Consider the following 19,440-nt stretch of genomic DNA (forward strand, 5'->3'; position numbering starts at 1 on the left):
CTTGTTCTTAGCAGAGTAGAGAAAAATATTTGTTGCTCTGAATAAGAAATTCACCAACTATCTAAAAGAAAATGAAGTTATGCTTTTTCTGTCTCTGGTAGATGAAATAAGAAAATCAATTTGATGTGTATATGGCAGTAAAACGGTAAAAAGAGATGGGGCTTTTAAAAGACCATCAAATGCAGGAACCTCATTAAATGAATACTGAGACACTGAGTTGAACCCAATCCACCTTTATTAATGGGGCTGATTGGAGAAAGTGTTTTCTGTCAGATTATTTAAAATCACATGTAACAATGACATGGTATTCCTATGACTATATTATTTCACTTGGATATATTCTCATTCAAACAGGCAATCCTTCAGAACCCCCTTGTCAGGGAAAAATAAATTCTCCTCTCTTGAAAGAACCTGCTCTAGGGTTCAAGGTGAGTCTTTTACTCCCCAAATTATCTATCTTTATTCTCATATTTTTTACTTGTGATGAGTTACAGTCCCACTAGTAACCCTAGCAGAGAAATGTGGTATTTAAGGGAGGCCAAACTGCTTGGGCTTAGTTTGTTTTCCAGCAAACACTGAATAAGAAATGGTTTATATTTTACATTTGGTATATTATCTTCTTCTATCTGACAGGTTTGAAATGTGTGCATTTAATACTGATTAAGAAAATCACAAGAAGTCAGTGCAGATTTAGATCAGTGTCAGACAACATGACAAAGCTGTTCTACTCTAACTAAAAATATAAAAATCATCTCAACTGTGCATAATGTAGTTGCAATCCCACAGGGATTTATCTTTTTCTACTGCAGCTGATTTGGGCCAAACCGCTAGATGAATTTTTGTTAGCTGAGAGTCAGCGGTGGTGTCATTCAGCATTTTCTCAGGGTTCACACTGGTGATGGTTTCTCTTCAAGATCCTCGCAGATCTCAGTACTAACTGATGCTAACTCTAGCAGATATACTGGGAAGTCTTGACCTGTGAACAATCAGTGTCTCGTGTTTTATTAATATGAGAATTTATTTTTTTTAAATAGAACATGTCATCTAGTTTGTAGATGGAATTTAAACAAATTTTCTCAATTCATCATTTTATTTCCTAGTACCTTTATGTTTTAAAAAATGACTGTAGGGAGGAGGTATTTTCCCTGAGATTTATTCAGAGCAAGAACATCAGAAACTTGGCAAACTATCAGAGACAACCTCAACACTGTTTTACATACAAGTGTAAAGGGAAAAACATAATTCAAACTGTAGATAGGTGACAAAAGCACCTAATTTCATACCTAAGTGGTCACACAGGTTCCTAAACAAATGTATAGCGAATGTGCCTGAGAAACTGCAAGTCAACAACCCTAAGAACAGGTCACACTTGCCACATTTCCTCTGGCAGAGGAAAGAGACTGTCATTCTATCTTCTACAAATTAAAAGAATAAAAGAATCTCTCAAGCATATTAATTAATGAGATTCATTGGAAACATAGCAGGCTGCTGCCACTATTTAGTTTTCATTAATGTATCTAGCCAATTAGTATCTAAATTTATAAAAATAATTTTTTGTACATGTTGAATATTTTATGCTTGTAAAGTCTTTGCATACTGCTATGTGAATACTAATGCTTTGTAATTGTGGAATATTCAGTAGTATAATAACTCCATGAAAAAATCCAACTGTTTTTCCTGGTTCAAGATAAAAATCAGAGTTTAGTGACAACACTCTGTTCCCATAATGTTTTTTATGGAAAGAAGCAAAACAACAAGCCAGTTTGTTAAAATCCAAAAGCACCTTCACAGCAAGCTGCCCTGGAGGTGGTCCTAACTCAGACCCATCTCCTGAAAATCACGTCTCACTCTTATTTATCTAGCAACATCTTCACTCCTATTTATCTAGCAACATCTTTAATTAGCAATATTTATCTAGCAACATCTAGCAAAATAGTATGATAAATAATAAAAAAAAAATACAGGAAAGGGTAAAAAATTGTTAAAAAGGAAGAAGAAATAAAATGACAGTTTGCTTGAAGTCATATCTTTGCATGCTGCAAGATATTTGCTCCTCAGGTTAAGGACCCAGAAATATTAGGCAATGGGCAAGGTCTGTTCTGGCATAGTATAAATGTCTTGAATTGGATCTTTGAATTGGATCATTCTCACAGGAAAACAACCTCCTTGAACAGGAGTGAGATGGTACCACCCCATCAGCACAGGCCACCTGGTGGTGGAGACTGAGGTAGGTCATGTCTCTCAGGATCAGCATCACTGCCCAGCTGGATTTGGTCACTTTATCCAGACTGACTTCCGTTTCAGTGTAGTTATTCTACAATAAATAAAATCAGATTTGATCTCAGAGTCCATGCTCCCATATGTGCTGTGTGCAAGGAAACTCAATGGCTTCATTCACTATCTCAGTGTTAGCTTCTAAGGGTCAGGAAGGCACTTTGCAAACTGAGGTTACCAGCAGTATTTGTGGTTTGATCCTTTCCATAATATCTTTTTCCACCCCCACACCCCTCATCTCTGCAGGGTTTTTTAATGGATTTAAAGAAAGTTTAAGGGAACAAGTAAAACATATATGAGGACATTTGGCACCATCAATAAAGTTCAGTTTCTGATTAATGTCCCAAAATCATAGTTTTCATGGTATATATAAGAGAACTGAAACAAAGCCTAAAACAGAAATAACACACACTTGCCTTGGGCCAAGAGATCTTCCATGATATTTTAAGAACTCTTAAACATTCTTTTTTTTTTTTTTCTGAGAGTGGAGAATCAGAAAAATTCAGCTACCTTTAACTTTATTTTAACTATAAAATAGAACAAATTTTTATAATCAATTTTAGTGCATTTTTTAGCTATATAGAATAATCAAGAAGTCTGAAAACATTGCACTTGATTTTAGAATGAATAAAATATGAATAATCACACCAGGTGCTTTGGTGTGCTACAATTCCCTTTACTTACAGAAGACAGAACTGTTGGGTCTTAAAAACCTCTAGAGACTGCACAACCTCTTTGTACATTCTCATGCATTGGGAAAAAAAATTCCTTATATTAAGTCTAAACCTCTTATATTTCAGTCTCTGGGCTGATTGTGTGTTGTTGTTCTGCCTTGCACCAGTGCAAAGAGCAGACTACAGATGTCCCATGGGCAGCCTCCTTGCAGACAGGCTGCTGTAAGGTGTCCCTCAACATGTCCCTTCTCCAGCTCCCTCAGCTGTTCCTCACAGGGCCCCTGATGATCTTGGTGGCTGCTGCCTTCAGAGTTTTCTCCAGCCATGAAGGAGTCCAACCACCTAGGCCATGGTGCCCTATCGTGGACATAGGGCTGCTCTGGAAGACAATGACCATTAGAAGTAAAGCTGAACAGCCTATGGAACAGCCCTGGAAAATCCTTCTTGCCCTTTCTATAAAGAGATCTATAGAATTTGCCTTTTCCAAGACATCATGGGCCTCCCATGATCTCCATAACCTTCCAATGATGAAAGCCTCACAATGACCTCAGCAGTTCCTTCAGCATCCTTACTATGTATTCCAAAGAGTCCCAGGAACTCCTACGGATCAAGATTTTCCTCAAAATCACTGACTTAGCTCTTTTCCACTACCAGTAATAATTGTTCTCCCAGAACTATGTCTCCAGATTCAAAAACCTCAGTCTTATCTGTCTCTGCTGTCACTAAATCACCCAGCTGTTTCAGCACTGAATCAGTACTTTCCTTCTTTGTTCTTGAACTGCTAAGAGGAAGACTTTGCTATTTCCCAGTACTCAAAAGACTGGTGCTCAAAGCACATTATGTTAGAAATCATGTTCTTTTTTTTCAGTCATTCTTCTCTTCTACAGAAAACCTCCAGTGTGAGAGACTGAGGGTGACGCAATCTCTATCAGCTGAGAGCTCATGGGTCAGATAAGGTTTTTTTTCTTCACCCAGAGATTCAAATTTTAGTATCCCAAGAGTACACATGATTAGCTGATCTTGAAAGCTGGGTAGCTTGCCTACAGAACTATAAAATATTTCATCTTTATCCTGATGTAAAGCAAGAAAATTAGAAAATCCTGAAATATTTCTTGCCCAAAGTGACTCAGCAGATGATATGATAGCATTCTATATGATTAAAACCAAAACCAGATGCTAAGAAAAGGGAAATACTGAGATGAAAGGACATTAATGAGCATCACTTTTCTGGTGGATGCTGTCTCTATAGCTCAGAACTCATTTATATTCAAAGGATATGCAGAGTATCTGTAAAGGACAAAAGAAGGATACAACATTAAAAACTGTCTTGTAATGGCTCCAAGTTTGAAGTAGTAGAAAAGAGAAAAACAAAGACATGAATATATGCTTGCTTGCTCATCCAGAGTAGCTATGTGATCTGAATCACTAATAAAAATCTTCAGAAAGGTTGAATGAGTAAGAATTTTGCATAGTTACTGTTGCTATGAGAGACACTTTCCTTATTATCCACACATTCCACAAATTATTTCCCTTTCCTTATCACTCACAAACAGGTAATGAGGTGCTAGGGAAATGGTATCCTTCTCAAAAAGTTTCTGAAATAATATTTCAAAGAAGCCAGTCAGAATGATGCCTCTCAGAAAGTACCGAGTGTTCAATAAAGAAATTATAAGTGGAGTGAATGGGACAGAGTCAAACTCTGCAATGTGTCTGATCAGCATCTGGATCCTCTGCGATAGAGCTGGCAGCTCCATCTCCAATCTGCTCTTCTCTAAAAGGGAGAAGATGCAGCTGAAATTTGCAGCACCTACTGCATCAAACTCCACCACTTACCTAATTTTAATTATTCAGAAGAGTAGAAGCAAATATATTCAATGGCCAAATGATAAGAACACTTTTTGGAAAGAAAGTGAAGTATTCTGCAGGAAAACATCTCTGCAGCAAGTACACCAAATATCAGATAATGTCTTCTACAAAGAATAGTGTCTCTCTAGAGCATCCCAAATAAAATCTTGCAGAGCAGGAAAGGATTTGCACACTGGAAACAAGAGTACCACAAGTCACAATGTCTGTCTTTCAAACAAGTTTTATGCTTATTTAAGAGAAGGTAGGAGTCAACCCCCTAACTCTGTTTTTAAACAGTGACTACAGTAGTGAGTAGTCCCATGAAGTAAACTCCATAAATGTCTCAGCTTGGTCGTAAATAAGTTTATATTTTCAGGTGGATCAATTTTGCCTTTTCCAGTTTTGAGTCCAGTAGTAGATTTACTGTAAAGTCTGACTAGCTCTCACAGCAGCTCCAATAGTTCAAGCAGGGTGAGAAATCTGAGATATGAAATCACCACTTGAACTGATGTTAATATCACACATTAATTTTTGTATTAGCAGATTCTGTGACACCATATAAATTTAGTAATAAATGTGTATGAATAAACACTTAAACAGATAGTTCTGACATATTTTAAAGCAATATTTTTATGGAAGCAAGCTGGAATGTATGCAAACAGAAAGAAAATTAATCTACTGCATATCTAAACAACACGATATTTATTTATGTTTCCAAATAATTGTAAGAGTCATGGCTTAAACGGACTCACTGGAAAGCATAGAGCAAAAAGATTAGGTATAATTGTATCTACTAAATAGTAGCTGATCACTTTCCATTTAGTTCTTCCTTTCATAAGAAGAAGAATGGATTTATTAATCACTTAAAAAAAACATTATGTTTTAGGTTTCCCCATAAAATCATCTCTATTATATTCTCACTTTATAAGAACTCTTTTATACTGCTTTGTGCATTAGTAATAATTCATGCAACCAGTTATAACTTTCATTTCTATGCATTAAATTCTTTGGCATGTCCATCTTCTTTTCACAATACATTTAGAAGTACTAAATTATTAGTAATGCCTTGGGGGTGCTGGCTGACAAGGAGCTCAAGGTGCCCCAGCAATGTGCACTTGCAGCCCAGAAAGCCAAATGTATCCTGAGCCTCATCACAAGCAGCATGGCCAGAAGGTCAAGAAAGGTGATTCTGTCACTCCACTCTGTGAGACCCTCCCTTGAGTTGTGCTCCCAGCTCTGGGACCTGCTGCAGCGAGTCCAGAGGAGAGACACCAAAATGATGACAAGGCTGGAGCACCTCTCCTATGGAGACAAGATGGGAGAGCTGGGGTTGTTCAGCCTGGACAAGAAAAGGCTCGAGGGAAATCTTACAGCAACTTCCCAGTGCCTGGAGGGAGACTAAAGAGTGATAGAGAGGGACTTCTGCCATGGGCATGTAAAGATAGGACAAGGCTTTAAGCTAAAAGAGGCTTGGTTTAAATACTAGAGCGAATTCTTTACTGTGAGGTTGGTGAGGCATTGGCACAGATTACCCAGAGAAGGTGAGTACTCAGCATCCCTGGAAGTATTCAAGGCCAGACTGGATGGGGTTTTTAGAAACCTGGTCTATAATGTCTCTACCCATGGCAAGGGAGTTGGAACTAGATGAACTTTAAGGTCCCTTTCAACCCAAACCATTCTGTGATTGTATGACTAAACTAATCTCAGCTAAATTTAAAGCAACTACCCACTGAAACTTTGTTTCTTACAATCTTCCTAAACAAGATTAGGAAATGGCATGACAATCAGTCTTTTCCCAGTTATCACTTTGCTATTAGCTACTAGACAATTGTTTTGGAAACTTAGTCAATTAATATGTATTTATTCAGACTTGCTTATCCCAAAAGCTTCACATTTCTTCTGCACTGATTTTATATTAGTTAATTCAGAGTACTAATACAGCAAGGTCAAGGTAGCAGAAAATATTTTCTCTGTTAAGAATTCTACTGACCTCATTTGCAAGAGAGTATGAAGGAGGAAAGGGCTTGTTTCTTTTTTTCTATTTTTTTTTTTTTTAACAAGTGAAATATGAAATATTTTTTTTAAAAAATGGCCTACTGTAAGGAAGGGAACTTTGGCAATTTTTTTAGTATTTCCCAAGTGTCCTCATGCTGCATATTATGTACACATATACATACTTAGGCATTCTGTCTAAACTACTAAGTGTGTGTAGTTGTAGCAGCAACACCTTCCACTGATGACGGAGATTGTACCAACAAAAGATGTCTCCAGAGGCAGCTGACAGTCATACTCTAAATTAAATGCTCTTCTGCTAGCAAGAGCCTGAATAGCAACATTTGCATTAAGGCTTTTACTAAAAGATACAATGAAAAAATTTAAAAATAAAAATAAAAATAAAAAAAATATACTGCATTCCTCATCTCCCCACCAATACTGTACTATAAAATTTTCTAGTATGAACATTGTCCTTTTTCAAAAATTCTTTTGCCTGATCAAGAAAATACTTTTATGCAACCTTCTTATTTTTATATAATGTATTTACTACATACCAGTGCTACAGTTTTATTTTAATGGCACCTAGAACAAAAGAAGGCCTTTTACATCTACAAAACCAGGGTTATTAAGTAGACAATCCACTGGCTATGTCCTCTTAGAGGTATTTAAGCACTAAACACCAGGCTTGCCCAGCTGGGTATACAGATGCAACATCACTATAGGCTATATATTGCTATACTCAAATGCACATCTCTACAGGGTAACATGAACCACTTCATTCACCTTCATAAATCGCTGAAAGTGAATCCTGAGGTATCATACCATGAAGTATAGTCCCACAACCCTTCAGCTGGGTCCTACAAACAACACAGCTGTGATGCAGCTGCCTAAGAATGCCTGTAGTTCTTTTAGTTGGGCAGGGCATTAAGCTGATACATCCTCACTGCTCTGGATGCAGGTTACCCATATCATGTTCCATTGTTTAATATTCCAGTCCCTTTTCCAGAGTGCTGAAGACACAGGCACCTTCCTTTTCTCTTTTGGAGTTGCTCAACAAAAACTACTTCAGAAATAAGTGGCCTGAATTTTTAAGTGCCTGAAGCATCTAAAAAGTCTAATTTTAGGCTTTTATTTTTAAGTGTCTTGGGTGCTGTTTCAAGAGTTCTCCAAAAAACTTCATCCAACCCACCATGCAGACTGTTTTTCCTACACTCATCTTATTAATCTAGAGGTTCCCACTCAATTTCTTCAGTTCAGCACTGAAGGTGCTGGAGCCTTCCTGCCTGCTGAGCCTGCCATATGGAAGAGCTATTTATCCCACTCACTGACTCTCCATTTTTTATTTCATTTCAACCAAGCACACAACTTGTTCCCCATTGCCTATTCCTATCAGTTCTTCTCTTTCTTACCTACTTTTCCCCCCATTTTTAAAAAGTGCAGCTAGACTCACTAAGTTTGGAAAGCACCTGAAGTGCAGTCTGTGGGAAAGATGAAATGCAAAATAAGTAACTTGTTTTTAGCTGTCTAAAGTAGGAGCAGTGCTGATGAAATTTTAAAATCTCTTGGAATTCCTCATTACTCAATCAGTTTTGGAAGGTCTGAGTAAATCCGTGTACACAGAAAAAATTAAAAATATTCTGATGCTAGAGAACCTTTAGAAACACAACCTCAGACAATTGCCTGTGTCTACTCACAGTAGCTGCAAGCATACACAAGCTGCTAAAATTTCTTCTGCAAAGCACATGTGTGCAAGGTAAATGCTCACATCTCCGGATCTGCAAAGCAGAGTGTGATTTATAGAGAGATCTCTAAAGTGCTTCCTGCATAACCAAATAAAAAAAAACCAACATATTTTGAAAACAATTGTTTTTCAATACTTCCCATGAATTGAGAAAGTAAGACTGGTTACACATTTCTTACACATAATCATAAGTTGCATGGCTATTTAATAAAATGCGCAGATATTAACAAATCCAGCCAGGCCCTGAAGTAAGTTTTAATTTAATAGGCAATGTGATGCTGACAGTTCCATTTTAAAGCACAAACTGTCTATATGCATGTCTAAACATAGATGTGATACTTTTTTTATGTATTTGAACTCAGCTGTTATTTCTATAAAGTACTTTACACATCATGATAATTACTTAAAATAAATTCCTAAGGAGCAAGAGAGTAACACGAAACACATTTGGCACTTGTTAGCTCAGTTACTCACTGCCATAAACACTGTCATTTGCCAATTTGTTCTGAGGTTAATGTAACAAAATTCTAATTTTAGAATAAAACAAAAAAGTCAGCTGAGATCATTAATTTTCTAACATATTTTCGTAATCCATTTAATTGATCTTAAGCATAGGTTTCTTTTAGAAGAACAACATGAAAACAAGGGCAAAACAAGGTAAACCTCTGTGTAGTTGTATTAAGCCAGAAACAGATCCAACATGCTTGTTTATGCTATGTAACAGCCAATCATATATAAAACATCACAGAAGTCTGGGTTTTGTTTTCTAGAGTATGGGTCTGTTGTGTCAGTGTGTGACACTGTGTGTCACATGAGTGCATGAGTGCATTCATCCTCAGTAAGTAACAAATTAATTTATTAGATTTTAACTATTAGAAAATATTTTTGAGTCAAGTCACAGAAAATTTCTTTTTCTTTAAGAGGGTGATATAGGTCATAAATTAACATATGCTCTAAGAAGATAATTATTCTTTCAGGTTACCAGAGCCATAGACTCAATATTGGAACAACTCAGTCAGTACAGTAAACGTGTTCATCTGGTATCAGTACTGTGCTGTCCAAAATTAAACCGTGCATTTTCACAGGCATCAGGAACGTGTGCCATCAAACATTTGAGAAGATACAGAGCAACTCTTGTCTCTAATTTGCCTGTCAGCAAAAGTCAAACATAATGCACTATGCAGCAGTACTGGCTCTAGCAACTTAATCTTTGTGATTCAGACAAGTCACATAGACAAGGTTGTGCGTATAAGAACAGAAAATCAACACCTCTCCCACACTGGGTCAGTCCAGATGGCTCTGGACTCTCCCAATACTCTGTACAAGGATAAGGGAAGATGACATTTGGAAAAAACACGCAAGTTTGGCCACTTTCTGTGGTCTGTTCCCCTCATACTTCCCTAGGGTCTACGACTGCTGTTCACTAACATCAGCATGTTTATGGGCAAGTTGCCCAGGACTGCTGTTGTCTATGGACACAGTGTCCATGCCCCAGCACGACAGGCAGAGAGGCAGTGAAGTATCCACCCCTGGAGACTGTCAAAACTCAGCAAGACAAAGCCTTGGCCGTTCTGTCTGGAGTTGGCTGAGGTCCTGCTTTAAATGGTCACCAGACTATGCAACCTTCAGAGGCCTTTTTCAATCAACAAGTCTGTCAAGTAAATGCTGCACAATATCCAAAGTAATTATTGAAATGTATGAACAACATTCTGTTACTCTGGCATAGAGGTTACATCCTGAGAAACTAGTGCTCAGACCTTGTGATCACTCAAAGTACATACAGATTGGAGATCACATAAAGATTGTGTAAAGAGTCCCAAAAGAAGCTGCTGTGAGTCAAATTTAACAAGATAAACACAAACCTTAATCTGTAGCTCCATGTGCAGACTGTGTTTTGGGTGCACACAGAAGAACATTCAACTATGGTCAAATTGGCAATAGTACGTTTTAATACTGAATTAGATTTAGAACTCATTTTGATGATGTGGTAGATTTCTACTGTCGTTATCACTCCTACGAAACCCACCCCACATTCCAAATCCTGCTTCATGTATAAAGCAATCTTGGCTTATCTTTGATATTCCTGTAAGATCATTTGGAGAAAATAGGAGAAAAAAAGCACCATAGAGCAAAATTTTTGGGCATCAAAAAATGCAAACACATACAGTCACTCATCACTTTAGACGCAGACTTCATTATTAAAATGGGTAGATTGCTAATGAAGTTTCCTTCTTTAAAAGCAACATAACTTAGAGTGACAGCAGTTTCAAGGGATCAGACATAACACAATTAAAGATGTCTAAGGAAACACATTTTTCTTTATCCTTTAGGCAAGTAAAAGACATGTAAATAGTTCCCTTGGAGCAGAAGAAATGATCACATTATACTGCAATAATTCAACAGCTCACAAACTATTGCCAAACTATAGGACAAGAAGCAATGGGCAGAAATTTATGCACAGAAAGTTAGTTCCACCTGAACCTGAGGAAGAACTTTACTGTGCAGGTGACCGTGCACAGGTTGAACAGATTGCCCAGAGAGGTTGTGGGGTCTTCCTCACTGGAGATATTCAAGAGCCATCTGGACACAATCCTGTGCCGTGTGCTCTGGGATGAGCCTGCTTGAGCAGGGAGCTCACACCAGATCAGACCACTGTGGTCCCATCCAACCCTGCCAAAAGGGGTCAAGCACAATCTCAAAATTATGCATGGGGAAGCAGGCTGCAAAACATGTTCCAGGGTGCCTGAGATGGTTTTTTAAGACTCATGGAGATGTTGACATCCCAGATGAAGATCCAGAAAACCAAAATATTCAGAGAAAGATATCGATAAGGCCCCTAAATAATTCTTCACACTCAGTATGCCTCCTCCCTCTCCAAACTGGAAATCCTTTCTAATCAGGAACCTCCTAAACAATCTCTGCAGAAATTCCAACGCAATCCATTGTAAGAATTACACTTTTCCTAAAGCATTCCTATTAAAATTGTTTTTATGCTTTCTTCAGTACTTCTTATGGAGTATAAAAAAAATAAAAGTAAGAAAAAATTCAAGTGAATAAAGCAGGTTAATTCTTTAGAGCAATTTGACATCAGCATTAAGATATGATAACTTATTGCTCACTGTGAGTACTTTTAAACTTACTAGCCAGCCTCAAGTAAGCAAAAGAAATAAACCACCAATAAGCAGCCAGACCCTGCTTTTGTAACAGGTGTATTTGATTTTTTTCTGTGAATGAGAGCTTACCAATGGTGTAATATCTCTTCAAATCGCTCCTCCGCGGGTTGCGCCGTTGGGTGTTTGTGGTGTTGTCCTGTTCCTCCTCGGAAGCTGCTGTCTGAGTGGCAGGTAAAGGTTTGCTGGGCTGGGGTGTCTGAGCTTCAGCTGCCACTGGGTTGCATCCTGGCCCACTAATATCCACCGACTGGGACTTTTTCTTTAATCTAAAGGCAATTTAAGACAGTAAAGTATTACTAATCATCTTTCTATAGCTTGATTATGTGTAGAATAACTGTGACATTCTACTGTTCATTGTACAATAATTCGTGCAAGTCACAGCCGAACATGGATCAGCAGTGATAAATTGGGCCCTGCATTAATTTCCCCTTTCAGATTGTACTAAATCAGTTACATCTCCCATGTAGCTGCAAATAGTAAACTGCCCTCAGATCAGCCTGCAGAGCTGCTTGAAGGATCAGTCCCTAATCTATTTCCAAGCTGAGCTGCCCACCATTACCCTATCATTCAGCTGCTTGGCTTAAGTTTCCACAGATGAGGGGAGTACAAAGAAATTAAGTAATTTGCACAAAATTGCTGAAAGCCTTGAGAGAAAAGAACTGATGTATGATCTTCTAAATTCAGATGTAGCTCTACAACTGCATTTCCCATTCTGCAATATTTTCAACACATTATTTCTCAAGAATCCCACTAACCTCAAGTATCATTTTTGCACTCCAATGGCAGTGGACAAAAGAAATTCTCTGCTCTGCAGAAGAAATTAGTGTTCAACTCATGGCATACATGTTCATACAGTCCTGGCATCCAGGTACTGTATGAATTATTAACCACTATTCTCTGAGCCAGATCATGCAACTAGTTTTTCACCCCTCTAGGTGCACACACATGCAGACACAACATCACAACTTGTGCACAAGTATATTCTGAGACATTGTCAAAATCCTTTTTAAAACAGAGGCAAATTACGTTATCACTCTCAACTCCTCCTCAGATGTGGACATTTTATCAAAGTTCTGAGGAAAAGACTTAACTAACTCTCAAATCCTACTTTGGAGTGGGGTGAGTATACTCCCATCACTGATTCACCATAGTTCTGATATCTCCACTATCTCTAGCAACGTAAAATAGAGGTTACTATGCTTCTAATATGCTTCTTATTAGAAGTTAACCTCTTATTAGAGGTTAATATGCTTCTTATTGAATAGAGACAAATGACCTGTTACAATGAAGTTCACAACATAAACATTGGATTTTGTCAATACTTTTCTCAGATCAGGTCTCTATAAATGTATATAGCTGACTACACAATTTGATCCTGGAAATGAAAGAGATTTATGACATTCCAGTGAGATATTGATTTGAGAGGAAGGGATCATAACAACTCTGAAGTTTTGAAGCAAGTGAAGTAAAATGATAAAGTTCTGCAATGCTAGAGGATAGTTTTATTAGGCTAACAATTTAATGCTAAGCAGCCCCCTCTTAAGTCTGCATTTTCTTATTTTACAAACATTTTCTCCAGGTACTAGTTGCAATTAAACAGCATGGACTACTCCACTGAGAATGGAATCTGCTAGCTTAAGATATTAACTGATTAAATATTGTCATAATAATAACAACTGCTCTAAATGGGTTGGAAAATACACAGGTCGTGCTCAGCTTCTGAAAGATACGTTAATGTATCAATGTGTATGTAGAATATTATGAATGACACTATGATTAACAGTGAAATGATGTTCCATCATAATGTTATTCTGATACAGCATTGAATATACCATCTCTCAGGTGATATAAAAAGTCTTTCTAATTCCTTAGCACTAGAAACCTTTGAAGATTTAAAGGATGACTTTTGAGAAGAAAATCACTAGCTTTTAAGAAGTAATGCACTACCTCAGACCACAGCTTTCACTGTGATTGCAGGGTATTGCTTCTGTGTTGTGCAAAATAGCTGTGGGCAAAGAGGCTACAAAGTGTTCAGCACCTCTCCATAATCCTGAGGCCTCCAGATCAATAAGTGTACATATGTCCTGCATTATGCAAGTCTATGTTCTGCCCCAAAGGAAGAGAGCAGGTGAGTGGAAATTAATTTTACAAATTGAAAAATACTGTTATGATTTATATTTTCAGCTGTGTTGTGAACACATTCTTCACCACCAGGGCTGTCTGAAGGACAGTCCAATTAATAAAGCTGTCTGGGAGTAGCTAATAAAATAGCTTGCTGCACTGTGGGAAACACCAGATTGTTATTACAAATACACTGTCTATTCTTCTACCATCACATAGGAATAAAGGGATAATACCTGTCATCTGTACAGCAAAATTTTCACATGGTCCTTTTCAAGTGACTTATGATTAATAAAAGACTTGGTTGAAATGCCTGTAGCAAATTAATGTTGAAAAAGTTATCTATTCTTGTAACTGAGAATAATTTAAAAGTAAGACTTTCAAATAAATAAGTACCAAAATTAACAAAGCAAGCCAAGCAAGTGCACAAAATATTGTCAAACTGTTCTTGAGAGACCATGGTGACAGTGCTTTTTCTGTCAGGAAAGACAGAAAAATACAGGGTATGAATTAATCCTGACTGCAATAACAGGGTCAGCTGAGTAGGACACAGGTTCAAGCAAGGACACAATTTTATGGCAATGACTAGACAAAAACAAGCAGTTTACTCTAATGCATCTTCCTTCAATCCACCTGAATTGTATATTGATGCAGCCATGGCTAGCAAATTGTTAGAAAACACTGCAGTCTTTGAGCTCTATCTTCAGTAGACCACCATGTCTTGAAAGTAAGTCTGAGTTCTGCATGCATTCAAAGCCAAGAAAATGAATTCACTGTAAGCCTGACCCTTCTCCAACACCCTGTTTTATTACTAGCTTTGTGTTGCACTTGATTTTGGGTTTTCTGCTGTTTTTTTTATATATATATTACAGCTCCACAGTTGGGCTGAAATGATTTATTCTTCGTCAGAAAGGAATCTGAACATGAAATGCCTTGGGATCACATTCCTCATTTTTGCTTTGTTTCAGGCTGTCTGCTTGTAGAAAAATAAATAAAAGACATAAGAAATACTGCAGCAATTTTTTTTATCTTTTATTCTCTGTATTTTGCAGCAGCCTTCACCTAACTTTCCAACAATGGGTAACACAGGTCTTTCAATATTGCCTGGTGTGACACAAAATGCTGCTGCTGCAGCCTCCCAGCTGACAGCCAGATAACAATCTGCTGCAAAGACACTGGTCAGTCTGGGAAATGCTTGTCTGACAGCAAGGACAAAGTCTTAACTTGACTGAAATCTGAAGTACAAGGGACAAAAAATTAATTTTCTGCAGCTATCCTTAAACCATAGTGTGCTGGTTTTGTATTAATTGATATTTGGTGAGGAGGGAAGAACTAGAGGAGAGAGAAAAACAAAACTGAGAAAATCTGCATCCTTTGGGACACGTGGAACCCTGAGCTGGTTACTGCTGCTGTAACTACTATGCTATTCTGGCTGTGGTCTTCTGGCTACTGGCAGCTTCTGTGAATTCTGGTGGTGCTCTCCTTGGGATGTTAGGAGAGACAGGCACATTCCTCACAAAACGGGCTTGTTCAGAGGAGAAGCTAACATAGAATAACTCTGAAGGATCAGTTGTGGACAAGTAACCAAGACAACACATCCTAGGCCCAAAGCTGGGGTTATTCAGCTGCTGGTAACTGGATCTGGAGATGCTGTGTTTGCCTGGAACACAGCTGAGCAGCACCTTTGCTTGACACAATCCTGTTCAAACACACATTCGATGCACCTGTTTGTGTAGTTCAGTTGCACTATTGCTAACATGCCATTAAATTCCCATTTTCTCAGTTTCTATCTCACTGTATTTTCCTAAGACATACACTGCTCATCCCAATAACTCCAGCTGTTGATAACCTTCTATGCAGCCTTGGTACTGCTAATCTAGTGAACAGATGCACAAATTCCCAAATCCACCTCTCAGCATCCTCTGGTTACTAATCACTGAGGGTTTGCTCATTCAGCTAATCCAGGAGGAATGTGCACCTCCCAGCTGTGTGATATGACATCCCTGTAGGTAGATACACTGACTACCTGTTGAAATTGCACTTTATTTCCCTGTCCTTCCTCTGAATACAACTGCAAGGTTTTCTACTGCATCTTAGAAACCACCTGAAAGATGCTTTTACCTCCTCCTGCCCAGCTGTCACCGTGAGCTCCCCAGCAGCACTTCCCAGGAATGGGTCACTTTGAACAGTTCCTTACCAGTTCCTTCACAAAGAAAAGGTCATCAGGTGTTTGGTAGGCCATACATATAGGTACTCCTGGAACTAGTGAATTACTCAGAAACTCTGCTGTAGAATTTATGAGCATTAGGATTTAATTCCTAGCACCCACTATCACAAAACTATTCAATTTCTAATAAAATACATCCTTATTTTTTTAAAAAAAATATTACAATGTCAAACTGCATTTTTTCAAAGCAGGATGACAAAAAAAAAATGAAGTACTATTTTCTAAAGAGATGTTGAAAGCATCTAAAACTATCATGGCTGGCAGTCCAGTCTGAAACAAAAAGGGGAAAAAAAAAAAATAAACATTTTAACCATTTATGGTGGAAACAAGCAACCATAAGAAGCATCTCAGGAGCTGGGAATCTATACAATTAAGTCTTTGCAAATTTCTAAGTAAAAATCCCTTACTGCAACAAATATTTGGATGAAAGCCTAGCTCATTCTTATCTACTGAATGCAAAAATCCCTCTCTGTGCCCCTTGTGAATATTGCAGAGATTTTACTACACAGTAAATAGGAGAAAGAAAACCTCTCGTCTGAAGAGTGATGTTTACTTTTCAGAGATGCATTTAGTATTTTTGAATGCTCAGAAGAGCTGGTTATGAGTTTGATTTCTTTGTAGCAAGAAATGTCATTCAAACTGATGTCGACAGCCAGGTTTTATCTGATTTTGAAAAAAAAAACCAAACAGGCAAACTTCTGTTTTAAACCCAACACTGCAAAGGTCTGACAACCTAAACATAGGAGAAGGCCTAACCCTGATGTCTCCACAGAGAACTCCCAAGACTTTTATTTTATTCTCCTGTGGACACACTGGTTGTCCCCCCCAGCCAGGACAGAAATCTGCATTTGCACGCGGTTGGGGCATTTTTTGGCTGCTTTGGTAATTCAGAGACATCAAGTAAAAGGCTTGTGGTCTGCAGTCAGGCTTCACTCACCACCTGACACTTCTGAGTGCCTGCAGCATGTGGCAATGCATGGAGGGCTGCTAGAAAATCTTTTGTTTAATGCTCTCATATATGACCTGGTCATGGCTTTGGCCATCCCCTCCCAATAGGAAGACAGCAGAATTAGACTGGCACAGAAAGAAAGAAGCCTGTGATGATGATGAGTTGGTTCCTCCTGGTGCAAGATGAAACAGACTGTGGGAAGGAATTACCAGCACGAAATCAGCCCAGGGATCTCTACAGCCATCAGCAATCAGAAAAGGGGAAGCAAATGGTTTTACACCAATGGAAATTGCAGAAGAACCAAAGGAAGGCAAGCAACACGTTCGGAGCAAACACAGCTAAGTACTTCTTCGAACGGTATACATAATTGCATAAGAGAAATAATTGTACAGACCAGGAGTGCCCCTTGGTACAGAAAAGAAAGACATGAGACAGGCAGAAAGCATCCATTAGAGGCTATGGAGCATGCAGGTACTTAATTCCTTGAGCCAGGGATTGCTGGAAGGTGGAGGTTTTTCACAGGGAAAGAGCCACTCAGTGCATGCTCCATCTTTTGTATTATTACTAATTATTCACTACCGAGTACTGCAGGCAACCGAGTGCAACAAACTTGCAATTCAAATCTGAATTGCCCATTATGAATTGCAGAAGAAAAGAAACCAAACACCACAAAGCAAATTAGAATATAGGACGGCGCTAAATCAATGTCTCACAGTAAACAAACAAAAACCTGCAGAAAAGCTCTTCAGTCTGGTCCTTAATGTGTTGGTCATGCAGCAGAGTTCAGAAGACGCAAGCAGCACATGAGATCATTTGACAGCACAGAGCAAACACAATGTGATCCTCACATGGGTGTCGATACAAAAGGATTAGGAATGAATTCACAGCTACACAGCCCACAGAGCAATCCAGAGCGGCAGGTATGTATTAACAATGTAACATCGGGCCTAGCTTCAGGGAAGAAAACAATTCAGGCATGAGAGCTATGTGAAAAAAAAAGAGGCATTTTAACATCGTATTTTAGTTTATACTCTCAGCATTATGCTATAAGTAGAGGAAGGATACAAAACACCTGTTTTTCCCTTTACAGAAATTACCAAAAATTACCATGCAAAGACATGGCAATTGTTAATCACCAGAGTATCAGAAAGCAAACCAAAAGCCCCCTCTCTCCACCTCCTAGTCATCCTTATGGAAGTAGCCGCAGCACATGCAGGAAAATTGCCACCATCCCTCACTCTATAAGAAGGGATAATGTCAAACCAGAAGTTTTGACCAGCCTTCAGGAAGAAGATGGATAGTAGCTAAATAACTGAAAAATAGCTTTTTTTTGCTGTGTGGAACAGGCAACCCACACCCTTTTAACAAGATTTATAGACAAAGCTGGAGCTTCATGGGTTTCAAGTGCACATCACAGAATAAAGACTTACAAAAATGAGCACAAACCTTGTGATTATTCCTGGGAGCATGACAGCACTGCTACAGGTAAACCCTTGGAGGATCATTTACAGAAGGCATACAGATTGGTTGCTGCCAGGTTAGATCCATGAACTCCAAGCGGGAGAATCCAGAATCCACTTGTGGTTCAAGTGTGACAAGGCATTCTCACTGCCTGGGAGAGAAGCGTTAGTGAGTCCACGGCCAAAGGAGTCAAAGCGCTCTCCACACCACTCATGGGCCTGGAGATGTACATCCAGGAGGATGAGGCATGGCAGGAGTAGGGAGGGAGGTGCTGATGATGATGATGATGATGATGATGATGATGGAGAGGAAAATGGCAGCAATCATGCTAAATACATAATGCAACTCAAAATAATCATAGCATATATAATTAATTCTTCTTTTCCTGCCTAAGCCTGTGTAAGGATTAATAGCTCAAGATCATATGGCTTCTCCGTGGCTGTATAATATTTTACAGCTGCTTTACATGGTGGAAATAATATGCTCTGCTACTAAGGTTTGTGTTTTGTCAGGGATGAGAATTTCTTGATCTGTTCTTTCAGGATTTTGAGAGGGTGGGTTGCGATGCTGTACTATTTGCTGACAGATATCTTAATTCTGGACGTGTTTTAGAAGAGATGTGTAAAGTAAATTACTGTTTTGAATCTCACTATTTTGTTAATAGCTGCTATACTGTTATTTAAATAACTCCCACTAGTTCCATTTTCACAAAAGCTCTTCCAGTGCATTATGCAAATCTACTTCAGTACAATTTTCATGGGTCTTGAAATTTCCAGCTCTGTCATATTCAGCACAGAGAAATTTTGCATAATAGTTTAAAAGTGATAATTATTTCTATTTCATTCTTATTTGTCTCATGAATGCTGAAGGATTATATCTATTGCAGCTTTATTTATAAGGATGGATTCTAACTGTCCAGACTATTTTAAGGTTCTATCTCTAAGGAAAGTCTTTACTTCACCTAATTAGAAGTTTCTGAA

General features: G+C 38.3%; 1 protein-coding gene across 4 annotated transcripts in view; it reads right to left on the bottom strand.

The window, feature by feature from the left end:
- OXR1 (oxidation resistance 1) overlaps positions 1 to 19,440 on the bottom strand; it is a 257,957-nt gene that overhangs the window by 118,377 nt on the left and 120,140 nt on the right. For 3 of the 4 annotated variants that reach the window (XM_014255452.2, XM_088067294.1, XM_088067292.1), the window contains one exon: positions 11,772 to 11,968. In XM_014255452.2, coding sequence (XP_014110927.2) covers positions 11,772 to 11,968 — 197 coding nt within the window. Of the gene's footprint in view, positions 1 to 11,771; positions 11,969 to 18,445; positions 18,612 to 19,440 lie in introns of all 4 variants that reach the window. The other variant, XM_088067288.1, reaches the window with a different exon arrangement.

This window comes from Pseudopodoces humilis, chromosome 1 (assembly GCF_049639895.1).
Source record: "Pseudopodoces humilis isolate 2021_Gansu_Grassland_sample_001 chromosome 1, ASM4963989v1, whole genome shotgun sequence".
Lineage (NCBI taxonomy): Eukaryota > Metazoa > Chordata > Aves > Passeriformes > Paridae > Pseudopodoces > Pseudopodoces humilis.